The 11,878-nt window shown below is 29.5% G+C and overlaps 1 protein-coding gene across 1 annotated transcript; it reads right to left on the bottom strand.

Annotated features, from left to right (window-relative positions):
* Positions 7,130-9,505, bottom strand: LOC18589718 (pentatricopeptide repeat-containing protein At5g59600). The gene is made up of 2 exons (XM_007014814.2): positions 7,800-9,505; positions 7,130-7,569 (listed from the first exon to the last, which is right to left on the bottom strand). Exon 1 carries the CDS (start codon positions 9,468-9,470, stop codon positions 7,881-7,883), a length of 1,590 nt encoding a protein of 529 aa, XP_007014876.2. The 5' UTR covers positions 9,471-9,505; the 3' UTR covers positions 7,130-7,569; positions 7,800-7,880.

The raw sequence follows: 11,878 nt of genomic DNA, 5'->3' as shown, positions 1-11,878 counted from the left end.
CGTGTGTATGCTGGCGTGTGTATCAAAATTGAAATGTAAAGGTTATTTTGGTAAATTGAGAGAGAGGAACAGCTGCAGCGGCATGTAGATACGAACTCATTTATGTACTTGCTTGCCATTTTGTTCTCCCTTCAAAGACTCAGACTTAACCTCACTTTGCTTCCATGTCTTTGATAAAGCTCATATGTGCACAATTTAATACTAGATAGTAGCTACCATATGCTCTCTTTCTTTTCTTTTCTTTTCTTTTCTTTTCTTTTCTTTTCATTATATTACCCATTTTTTAGTAGAAACAAGATTTTTTTTTATAATTAAAGAAGAAAGATTTGAACTCTATTTTTTAAATAAAGAATCATGTATCAATCAATAAGTCAAATGTTCAAATATAAAAACAAAAATAATTTTGAAATAAATAAATTACTGTCAAGGCAAATGCTCTTTTTCATTTAGCACACTTGCCATCGCTAATGACAATGATTATACGTCTTATTTCAAGTTACACAAAGTAACTAAAATATAGTAGAGTGAGGGGATATGAATACTAGATCAACTTGTATGTCTTGATCATAAACATACATATAATACAATGATATTTCAACATTTTAAGGGATCAACATATCTTCTAAAAAGATGAACATATAATAAGATAATATTTCAATTAGACTTGACAATTTTGTGTTAACGTATCGTAAACGTGTCAGACACCATTAGACACGAAACACGTTAAGGCTAAATACAAACACGACACGTTTAATATTCATATCTCAAATTTAAAACACGATACGACATGATTAACACGTTTATTAAACGTGTCAATATATGACACGACACGATTAATAACACGATTAACACGTTTAACACGATTAAATAAAAATATTTATAATTAAATATAATTTTATTATTTAAATTTAAAATCTATAATTATAAAAATAATTATAATAAAAATAATAATAATAACATCAAATAATCATCAAAAGTTAAAAATTAGGGTTAAGCATGTATAATTACATTATACCCTTTATAAAATTAAAAAAACTTATTAAAATAATTATTTAAAATTATTTATATAAGGTTAAAATAGTTTTTAACTATTAATTTTTAATAGGTTAATAAATGTGTCACGTATACACGTTTAAACACGATAACACGATTAAGTAAACGTGTTTAAACGTATTTTAAATGTGTTTGTCGTGTCAGATACATTAAGACACAAAAATTTTCGTGTCTTAACGTGTCATATACGATTAGACATGAAACACGTTAAGGTTAAACCCAAAACCTATTTAACCACTATCTTCTCGTGTCATGTTAACGTGTTATGTTTAAAATTGTCAAGACTAGTTCCAATCCAGTTATATTCAAAAAGAGAATAATTTAATAAGGAAGTGTTAGATAGTCCAAAACACTTAAGCCAATCTTATACTCGATTCAATCTTAAATAAAAATAAGTTTATAAGATATGAATCTCAATTCAAATTTAGATAAGATAATATTTATTTCAAATTCAAATTTAGATACTTTGATTAGATTTTAGTTTTGTAACAATTTATCCAGTCTTCCACTTGTACTATTAAAACAATAAAATTAAATGCAAATGAGTAGGTCTTCAATACTATTTTTGTTCATCTCTTTATAATGAATTATTTTAATTCTAAATTTAAAAAATTGACCACATAATTTTTGTTATTGTTACTTTTACATAAAATGGTATACTGCTTTTATGTATTGCTCTTGTATTTTGAGTTCCCAGGCTTTCAATATTGCATGATTTTTTTTAATCATGTAAAACCACAAAAGTTTCTTCCTTACATCCAAAAAGAATGATCATGCCAACTTAATTAACCAAAGAGGTCCTGTGGGGTAATGATTTTCTTTTCTTTTTTTTTTCTTTGCTAAAAAAATTGACAATTTTTCTTCCCAATATTCTTGACTATGACATGCCTTGTTCATGTAAATTTCAATAAATTTACTACATATAAGTTTTTAATAAAATCAACACATGGTTACTCCTTATTGTTTTCTAGGTTGCACCCAAAATAAATCATAATAAAGTTGTGGTCCAATAAGCCTTTAGGTCTATTCATAGATTAATGGGTTTTCTTTGCTTTTCCTTCATCTTCTTTTATTTATTTTTTTGGGAAGTGGGAGACTAATTATGAGAATACCTATCTTACAAAAGAAATATTTTTGAGTATAGGGATTAGGTTATACAATGTAAGATTATTCATTCCCATGTATTTATTTACACCACTTCTAAAAAGATTTAAACACAAAATTTGTAATTTTGGTGAAACAAATATAAAAAAGTTTATATAGTTGCAATGTGTTCTTTGGGGGGGAAAAGGGGGAAACAAATGGGAAAAGCACATTATGAAAATGATTTTTTTAATAAATGATCAATAAAAAAAAAAGGAAAGGAAAAGAAAAGAAAAAGGCGTGGGTGGTGTGACTTTTGTATCATACAAACAATCAAACGAAAGCAAGAGCAATAAAAAGGAGCAAAAGAAGCCTATGTTTGTTGGTTTCTTATAGCGGATCTTATCTTATAAATGCTTTCCTAAAACCAGATAAATAAATAAATAAATAGATATTAGTGGTATTTCGTTTCAAATTTCTTCAGTTTTGGGGGTGAATATAAGTTGGATAATTAAGAAATACTATATTATGTGTAAGTATTTAAACAGCCTTGTGAAATAAGCAACAAATTGGTAGCAAAAGTGCAAAAGTATATTAATTTTTTTTTTTTTTAAAAGATGAAATTGACAAATTTGTAAAATGGGTTACAGCCAAATATGAAAAAGACATATAATGGAAGTCATTTACTTTGGCATCTTTGATCAAAATCTGGGTACAAGCATGCGCTGTATTTCAATTATAAGTTGCTTTTTAGTAATAAATTTATTGGATATCACACTTCAAACTTTTTGACTTCCTTCTAACTTTGATTAGACTTTGCCTTAATTTTTGCTCCACTGGCATCATAAAAATTTATTGATTCCTGTAAATAGGAATACTTTATCAATCCATGAACTTGGTAATATTATTCAATTTGTTCCATAAATTTTTTACCATATCAAATAAAATTGGAAAATTGAAACAAAAGTATTAGGACAAGCAGTATTACTCATTTTATATTTATTTTTAATACCTTCGAAAAGCTTCACCAATATATCCATAAAAAAAAAAAATTGTCTTGCCTGCTTGTGTATGTTATAACTTATAACCTTCAAATTAAATGCATTAAAAAGGTTAATTCCCGTCCTCGTATAAATGTTATTCTAGTTTGATGATTTATTATAATTTTTTTGCAATTTTAAATATTTTATCGAATTAAAATTAATATATATGATATTTTAATTAAAAGCTTAAAAGAATATTCCTTTTAAGATTGATTACATAATAATCTATGAATAAAAAATGGGAACCAAATTAATTCAATATTTTTGAGACAATCCAAGTATACTGATTTTCAAATTGCAAAGATCTGTTTTCAATTACAAAGATTGACTATTCAGGACTGATATAAATATAATAACTAATAAATTTATAAATATATATATATTTTTTGTGAGTAGTCAAACTATCCAACACTTTAATATTTTTCTTTAGTAAATAGTCAATGTATTATATTTCCCTCTATGATCGACAAAATGTTTTAGTGACTTATGAGGCATAAAATTTCTTAGCACGCCTTTGGGAGGTAAGACTTTCCTTTCTTAAGTTTCTGCCCACGAGTACTTTACCATTTTTTTTTCCCGTAAAATAGAAGTGCTCACTTTTCTTTTCAGCTTTAGGCTTTTATTGAACATATTTTCCAGGTTTAAATAGTCAAAAGGCTTATGAATTATTGCCATTGTTTCAACCAATGGTCTGTATGCTTACCGAAAAATAATTTATTGAAGAAAAATTTTCAATGTAAAATATTTTAGAAAAAAATTTAATGTTTTTTATTGTTTGGATAAACGGTTGAAAACATTTTCTATTGTTGGGATCATTTTGTGAAAAATATTTCCCACCATCACTGTTCACATCATTGTTGGAGTTAGTTGGATGTTAAAATGATAAATAGGAGTTGATTACAAAATAATAGTGTAATTTGTTTTCACATAAAGATTAAGAATGAAAATGAAAATAAAAAAAATTTAATAATTATATTTTTCAAAGTATTTAACCACATATTACAATGAAGTAAGTTCTAATTTTCTAAAAAATTTCCATCTCATCATTTTTTTTATCATAACACTATAAAAATATTAATATTCATTAATTGTGTAAAATATCGTAAATCTATATTTATAAATAGGTATTCATTAAATGATGATCATTTAAATATTTTCTGTTATAATTATTAGTAAGATTTATTCAATTTATAAATAAAAATGTTAATTGTATTGAATAATTTTATTAAAAATATTTTTAATTTTAATAATATTGAATAATTTCAATATTAATATTTTAAGTTAAAATTTTTTAAAAGTTAAATATTAATATTTTTAAATTTTTTTAATATTTCAAATTAAATATTAATATTTATCAAACTTATTATGTAAACTTAATATAAAAGCAGTTTTTTTTTTGTTTTTTAAAAAATATCTTACGCCTCTCGAGGGTATAAAACATTTTACGTGGTCAATGAGTATTTTTTCTGTGACTCGAAAAATATTTTACATTTGAAATAAAATTTTGTCTTCCAAACAAGTATAAGTCTTGAAATCATTTTTCGAAAAATATTTTACGTCATAAGAAATGTGCCCTAACTTTCTCATATTTTATTGTACTTAAATGAGTCCTCAAACTTTTATTTATCTTCAAAACGAGCTCTTAATCTTAATAAATAATTAATTATCATCAAACTCACTATCAGTTGACATTTCATATATACGTAGTATATGATTTTATTGACTAACATGATCACATGACATTTTATATATACTTAATATATGATTTTATTGACTAACATGATCACATGACGATGGACGTGTTTAGCTATTTAGTCATAGCAACAATCTATATGTGACAACATAAGTGAATCAGGTCATATATTATATAGGTATAAAATGATTAGAGACATTAGATCTAACAAAGATTAATATTTTATTAGGTTTTTTTATACAAATTTAAATTTAAAAGTTTATTTGAATACAATAAAAGATGAGAGATTTAATTAAAAAAATTACCGTAATTTAGAAGTTATTTTTTTATTGTGTTTTATTTAAGCCTGTTTCCAAACTCATTTAGACTCCTATCTCTACATACAACAATGCAATGTAAAGATTACCATGATATTCAAGTCCTTTTGACGCTGTGTGGTTGATTAATTCTACGCCTCGTGAAAATTATATTATATGATTATATAGTTTTTATTTATTCACATATCTCATAAAAATATATAATAATATAGATCATTATTCAAACAGTTTTAAACAAGATATTGAATATTTTAAAAAATTTTGCAATTTAGGAAGTAATTGTCAGAGCATCTAGAATGATTGTTACATGTGAATTAAAATATATTATACAGCATATTGAAACTAGGGTATCAAAGTATTTCCAATCATGATTATGAAATCAGAAAATAACAGTGGTACACTAGTAATTAAAATCTTTAATCATTGGACTTCTCAAAGTCTTATATAATGTATATATGTATTCCAAAAATATAATTGACTTAATGGTATGAATGTATTATAATCCAAGATGCAATATCTTGGTCTCATTTCATGAAAGCTAGGTAAAAGTAAACTTGTAATAAAACTATAAAAAGTCCCAAGCACCCCCAATAGAAGAAAAATACTAAATAAATTGGTCTGACCCATGCACAAGAGAAATAAACAAAACCCTTGAGACCCCCTGGTCTCATTTAAATCTCATTCAACCATACTAATGAGTTCATCAAAATGGGATTTTGAAACAAGTCAAGCATGTAATTATTGTTTTTAGTGAACAATAACTCTTGGTGATTATGTTCAGTAAAAAGTTGTTGTCACCATTGACAGTCCAATTTAATTTATTATTTTTTAAAAAATGTTCGAAGGCTTCTCTTCAAGTTGATTATTCATTTTTATGTTTTTTTAGGCTGCATTTTTTTTTGAATTTTCAATTCTCAGTCAATAATTGATCTTTATACACTGAAACTTACATTTCGAGAAACCTAATTTTAACCCTCAATCATTTCATTTATGAATGAACAAGCAACCTCTAGCAAAGAAACCTATCCCAAAAAGGAAACAAAAAAACAGATACTCTTGAAGAGAAATTTACAACATACGAGAATAGATAGTCAAGCTGCTGTTTGTCCACAGAGGATAAAGGCTTGAATAAGGCTCTGCGCAGTGCGCAATTGATCCGATGTTCCAGACACTACAACTAAACCCCCAGCGGCACCAGGCTTTGGGTCATGAATAACCAAATTTGCTCCAAGAAAGATAACTCTGATAATTATTTTCAAATACATAAAAGTCTGTTGAATTTTAATTAATTTTTACATAATATTTGCATTCTTCCTTACACTTAATATAAAAAATAATAATTCTAAATTTTCTCTCCCAAAACATTAAGATTTTTCTGTCTTGTGGATTTGATATTATGAACCAAATTATTTGGTAATGAGCTAGGGAACCCGCAAAGGTTTGCATGTGCAATCTAAATTCGGGAGGCCTTACACAAGGATTTAGCCATTTCGACCTGAAAGGCGGGGTTTGGAGTAAAAAAAGAGGAAAACCTCACTCGGCTACTTGTATAAAGAATTAAGAATTAAGAAGTTGAATAGGCTAGTCCGGAACAACTGGATTAAGCTTATGGTCCATCTAGCCTGCAGTTTTGCATACATAGCATGCTACCAAATATGCTCAATGTCAAAATGTGCCATAGGCAAAACTCTGAACAGCTGCAGAGTTTTTGCCCTTTTCTCATTTGGGGTTCTAGTTTAGCTAAAAGACATTAAAGAGTTGCAACTAGCAAACCCAAAATAGCAAGGACCATTTGTGGGCCAGGGATTGAATCCCAGGTCCCGCCTTCTCCAGGGAGAATATGCTCCTATTTGCTAACGCAAACCGAAAAACTGCAGAGGGAAATTTATGTTGCTAGGTGAAGAAATATCATTGCTATGTTGGCCTCAAATAGGAAAAAATAAACCAAGAAGGAATATAACATGTCTTTGTAGTCAGAGAGATACATAAAAGTTGTGGCAGCTGTCTAAGCACAATATAGATGAGGCTTGATTCTTGTGATTTACAATGAAGAAGCCAACCTACCAAATGAGACAAAGGCAAAGGAGAGGTCATTTTATTGACAAAGTGGCCAAGGGGGCTAATACTAAATTTTTTCTGAGTGTTTGTAAGACAGTACTACACCCCCCCCGGCCCCCACACATCCTTATTAATTAGTATGGTCCGACATCTTCTATTACAATTGTGACATTTTGTTTTAAGTATGACAACGCACATATATTCATTAAAATAAATCCTGTCAAATGTTCACAACTCCTATTTCCATCGGTTTTAACCCTTGACACTAGCAACCACATCTGTAGATCTCCATCATCTTCTGCTGTTTTTACCTCGTCTGCATCTGCATGTATAGAAAGATAGAAGGGAATTCAGAACACATAACAATATATTATTCAGGGACAATAAAATATCTCAGACACAACTAACAGATACAAAACCAACTTGAAAGAAGGTGAAAAGAGCAGCGATATGTTATATACGTCACCACAATTCCAATGGCATTCTGAAATTTCTTTACCCAGTTTGACATTGGGTATTATAGCAAGTGATTATATCTTGTTCAAGCATTACCTTCTCAACCCAAAAAATCATTCTGAAATTTCTTTTTGGTGCTTTCTTTTTCTATTCATTGCCCAACAAAGCCCCCCTCTGTTAACCCGAACTCAAGCCAGGCTTCTTATGGATTTTCTTTTCTTTCATGACCTTTCTTACATTCTCAACCTCTTCCCATTCTCCATCAGCCGCATAAATATTTGATAGTGTAACAAAACCACCCGGCTTTTTCAATTCCATTTTTAGAATTTGTTCGCCCATCAATTTAGCCAAATCTTTTCTCCCATGAATTTTACAACCATTGAAGAAAGCACCAAGAATTGAGTCTGTAACTCCACATGGCATTTCCTTCACCAATTCATAAGCTTCTACAATCCTTCCCGAACGGCATAACATATCAACAACACAAGCATAATGTTCTTTGGCACCTTCAATCCCATAACTCTGTTTCATCGACCTAAATATCTTTAAACCTTCCTCGACATGACCACTATGGCTGCAGGCAGAAAGAACAGAAGCTAGAGTCGCATCATTGGCCTGCAGACCTTCTTCCCGCATCCTCTCAAACAGTTCTATTGCAGATTCGACCATGCCATGCTTCCCATAGCATCCTATCAAAGCATTCCATGATGCCACATTTTTACTAGGAATATTGTCAAATACATTTCTAGCATCTTTCACGCTGCCACATTTGGAGTACATGTCAATAAGAGCACTAGCAATAAACACATTGACATCAAGTCCCAATCTGTAAATCAAGCCATGAATTTCTCTACCTTTTTGAACAGACCCTGTCAATCCACATGCTGGAAGCAGTCCAGTTAAAGTCACATGATTTGGTTTAATCCCAGAAACTAACATATTCCCAAACAAATTCAATGCTTCGAAAGGACACTGGCTTTGAGCAAAACCTGAAATACTAGCGTTCCAAGTAACCAAATCAGGAACCATTCCTTCTTTATTCATTCTATCAAAAAGAGCAAATGCAGCATTGATATCTCCCCTCCTAGCAAACCCTGCTATCATCACATTCCACGTAAACTCATTAGGCTGCAAACCTTCCAACTTCATCCTCTCAAACAAAACAAGCGCATTTTCACTATTTCCGACATTACAATAACCAGAAATCATGGATGTCCAAGAGGCAACATCTCTCTCGACTATTCTTTCAAACACTTTCCTTGCATAACCCACATTTCCACATTTACAATACATATCTATCAAACCATTACCAACACTTACATCACTTTCCAAACACAACTTGTTAGCAACAGCATGAACCTCCTTTCCTTTATCCAAATCCATCAACCCGACACAAGCTTTCAACACGACAGAAAAAGTGAACTTATTGCAAAGGTTTATTGATTCCGACATTAAAGAAAAGTACCCAATTGCCTCTTTAAAGTAGCCATTAAAAGCAGAAGCTAAAACCATCCAATTCACAGCAAAAACATTTCGGGTTTTGATTTTTTGAAACATGAAACCAGCAAATTTCAAGTCTCCACAACCAGCATATATTCCAACAAGCTTTGAATTCAGAGACAAAAATTCCATATTAGTCCCAGTAACTAACAACCAAGCATGAAGTTGCTTGCCTGGTTTCAAGGTTTTTGCTTTTAAGCACTTATGTAATAACAAAGCAATGTGGTCCAAAGAGAAGGTTCGTTGGCAAAAAGATGTTCTTTTCATTATTGTATAAAGTTTTCATGTATACCCATAAATTATAAAAAACCATTAATCTATGAGAGATAGCTAATTTAAGCTTGAAAAGACGGTTGAGGTTAACATTACCTTTTGGTTCAACCAAAACGTTGGGCAATAATCCAACCAAAACGTTGGGAAAAAAAAAAAAACAAAAAGTGACCCTTTTCAAGTTGCAAGTTGGAAGTACCAAAAGGAGATCATTTGATGCATAATAGATCTTTACCTAGGATATGAAGAATGTATTTCAAATGTAAAATACGAATATAACATGATTAAACAAGTCAGAATTTTAAAAATAGATATGAATATATTTATTAAATGTGTAACATGATAAAATATATTCAATAAATTTATTAAACAGATTGAGTTAAATTTTATATGATACGACATCATTTACAATTTATTTATAACGATTAATGTGATAAAATTTTAAACATGATTGACATGACTAAATTAAAATATAAGTAATCAAAAATGAAATATAACTTCATTATTCAATTTTAAAATTAATAATAATAAAAATAATTATAATAATGTCTGTCAAATATATTAAAATTCATCACCATCATTATCAACTATAATAAAATAAAATATTTATATGAGGGTTTAAAAGGGTAGAGTCATGTATGTGTTGGGTAGACACATTTATACAATTAGCTAAATAACATATAAATTCATATAAAAAATGATGGAATATACCATGTATTATCTAGTGATGAACCAAATACTACTTGGTTACTACTAATTTTGATTCTGTTTAGCTAATATGGGGAGTGTACTAATAAGTTTGATAGGAAGTGGAGCTTAAAAATTAAGGAGGTATGACTTGACTGTAATTTGGATGGCAGCTCCATATCCCAATTTTAATCTATCACTCCTTTGAGCTTTTCCATAGAGGTCCGAGGCCTGCCAGAATTTGCAAAAATCTTGATTCAACTGGTTTAATGGCTTTAAGTTCTTGATGAGGAATTTGGTCTTCTCTACTGTCACAGGCTTTGCCTTGCATGGAGGGTTACTTGGTAACCAGTCAAGACTCAGTTGTGTGGAGATATAATTAAGTGCCTTGCTTTGCTTGTTTTCTTTATCCTTTTCTGTCTGTTACCATTTAAGTGGCCTAATGCTTGCATTGCATCCTAAAATCCATCCGTGTTGCTTGATTTCAAAAAAATTCTCAAGATAACTGCTTAAACAGAAAAAGATTTTGACTCTGTCTTTTTTTTCCCTCTTAGGATATTCCTTCCTTAAACATCTAAATTCTCACCTATTTTTCTTAGATTACCTCTTTCTTGTGGCTCTTAGGAATCGTATCCTCTTTACTGTGTTTTTCTTTTTCATTTTGGACAATACGTACAAGAGCATCTGAAGCAATTCAATCTAGGAACATAAATATTGGGAGAAGGACCTACCTTTTCAGATAAATATTTCACTCCCTTTCTTATTGAAGAAGCTTGCCTTACAAATCCTTTTGCAGGCAAACAATGATCTCTTCACTCTCGTTGTTACAGAGTGACTACTAGAGTCCTCTACAAGAAATTACACGTTCCAAACTCTCTGGCCTTTGATGGTGGCTCAAGAATGAAGAGAAAAAAAAAGAGAAAAGAGTTTTTGGTTATTCTAACTTACAGAATAACTCATGTTCGCTCTTGATTGTGTGTAAAAAATTTGTACGTCTGTTCACTATTTATAGATGTGTTAGGGATATAGAGATAGGATATTACTTTTAAATTTTAAATAAATTAAATTTAAAAGTAATTAATTATTATTTAAATTTAAACCAATTAAATTTAAATATAATGGATAGATAATTCTTATGTTAATTAAAATAAATTAAATTTAAATTTATATCCTATCTCAATTTTTTTTAATTATTCAATTAAGAAATATCAGAATGGTATCCAATATTAATTAATTGAATATTTGTTAATTATCCACAAATAATTAATAAAGATGGATGCCATGTGGATGCACTACATTTTAATGCAACATCTCCCACTCGTACACATTGGCTTCAAATTATACCATTCTCAATTAAACTCATTGTCCATTCATTGTCATACAGGGATAATAAAACGTGCGACCAATAAGAAAATAAAGGTACTAGTGAGCAGTAAGATATTAAGTTACTATCTTACTAACATAACACCGCTCGAGTTCTCATCATACCTCAAATCATTTTAATCACACAAGATTTTGCATCTCTGATCCCTCCTCCATGTAAGAGCTATGCAAAATCTCTTTATGTGTCTAAACTCATGATTATATCTAACAACTAATGTTTTTATAACCGCCCAAGCAATGAGTTATGGACCATGTATGTGTGATGTATAATGACTCTTCCTTAGATACTCATGTCAATCCATTAAGATTTGACTGCTTTGTTAGTCATGTTTTGC

Source organism: Theobroma cacao, chromosome 9 (assembly GCF_000208745.1).
Source record: "Theobroma cacao cultivar B97-61/B2 chromosome 9, Criollo_cocoa_genome_V2, whole genome shotgun sequence".
NCBI lineage: Eukaryota > Viridiplantae > Streptophyta > Magnoliopsida > Malvales > Malvaceae > Theobroma > Theobroma cacao.
Note: the sequence above shows the minus strand (reverse complement) of the source record. Positions and strands in the feature narration are given on the sequence as shown.

Excerpts from the sequence above, each read along its gene's own strand:
- LOC18589718 (XM_007014814.2), bottom strand. The coding sequence starts at position 9,470 with ATGAAAAGAACATCTTTTTGCCAACGAACCTTCTCTTTGGACCACATT.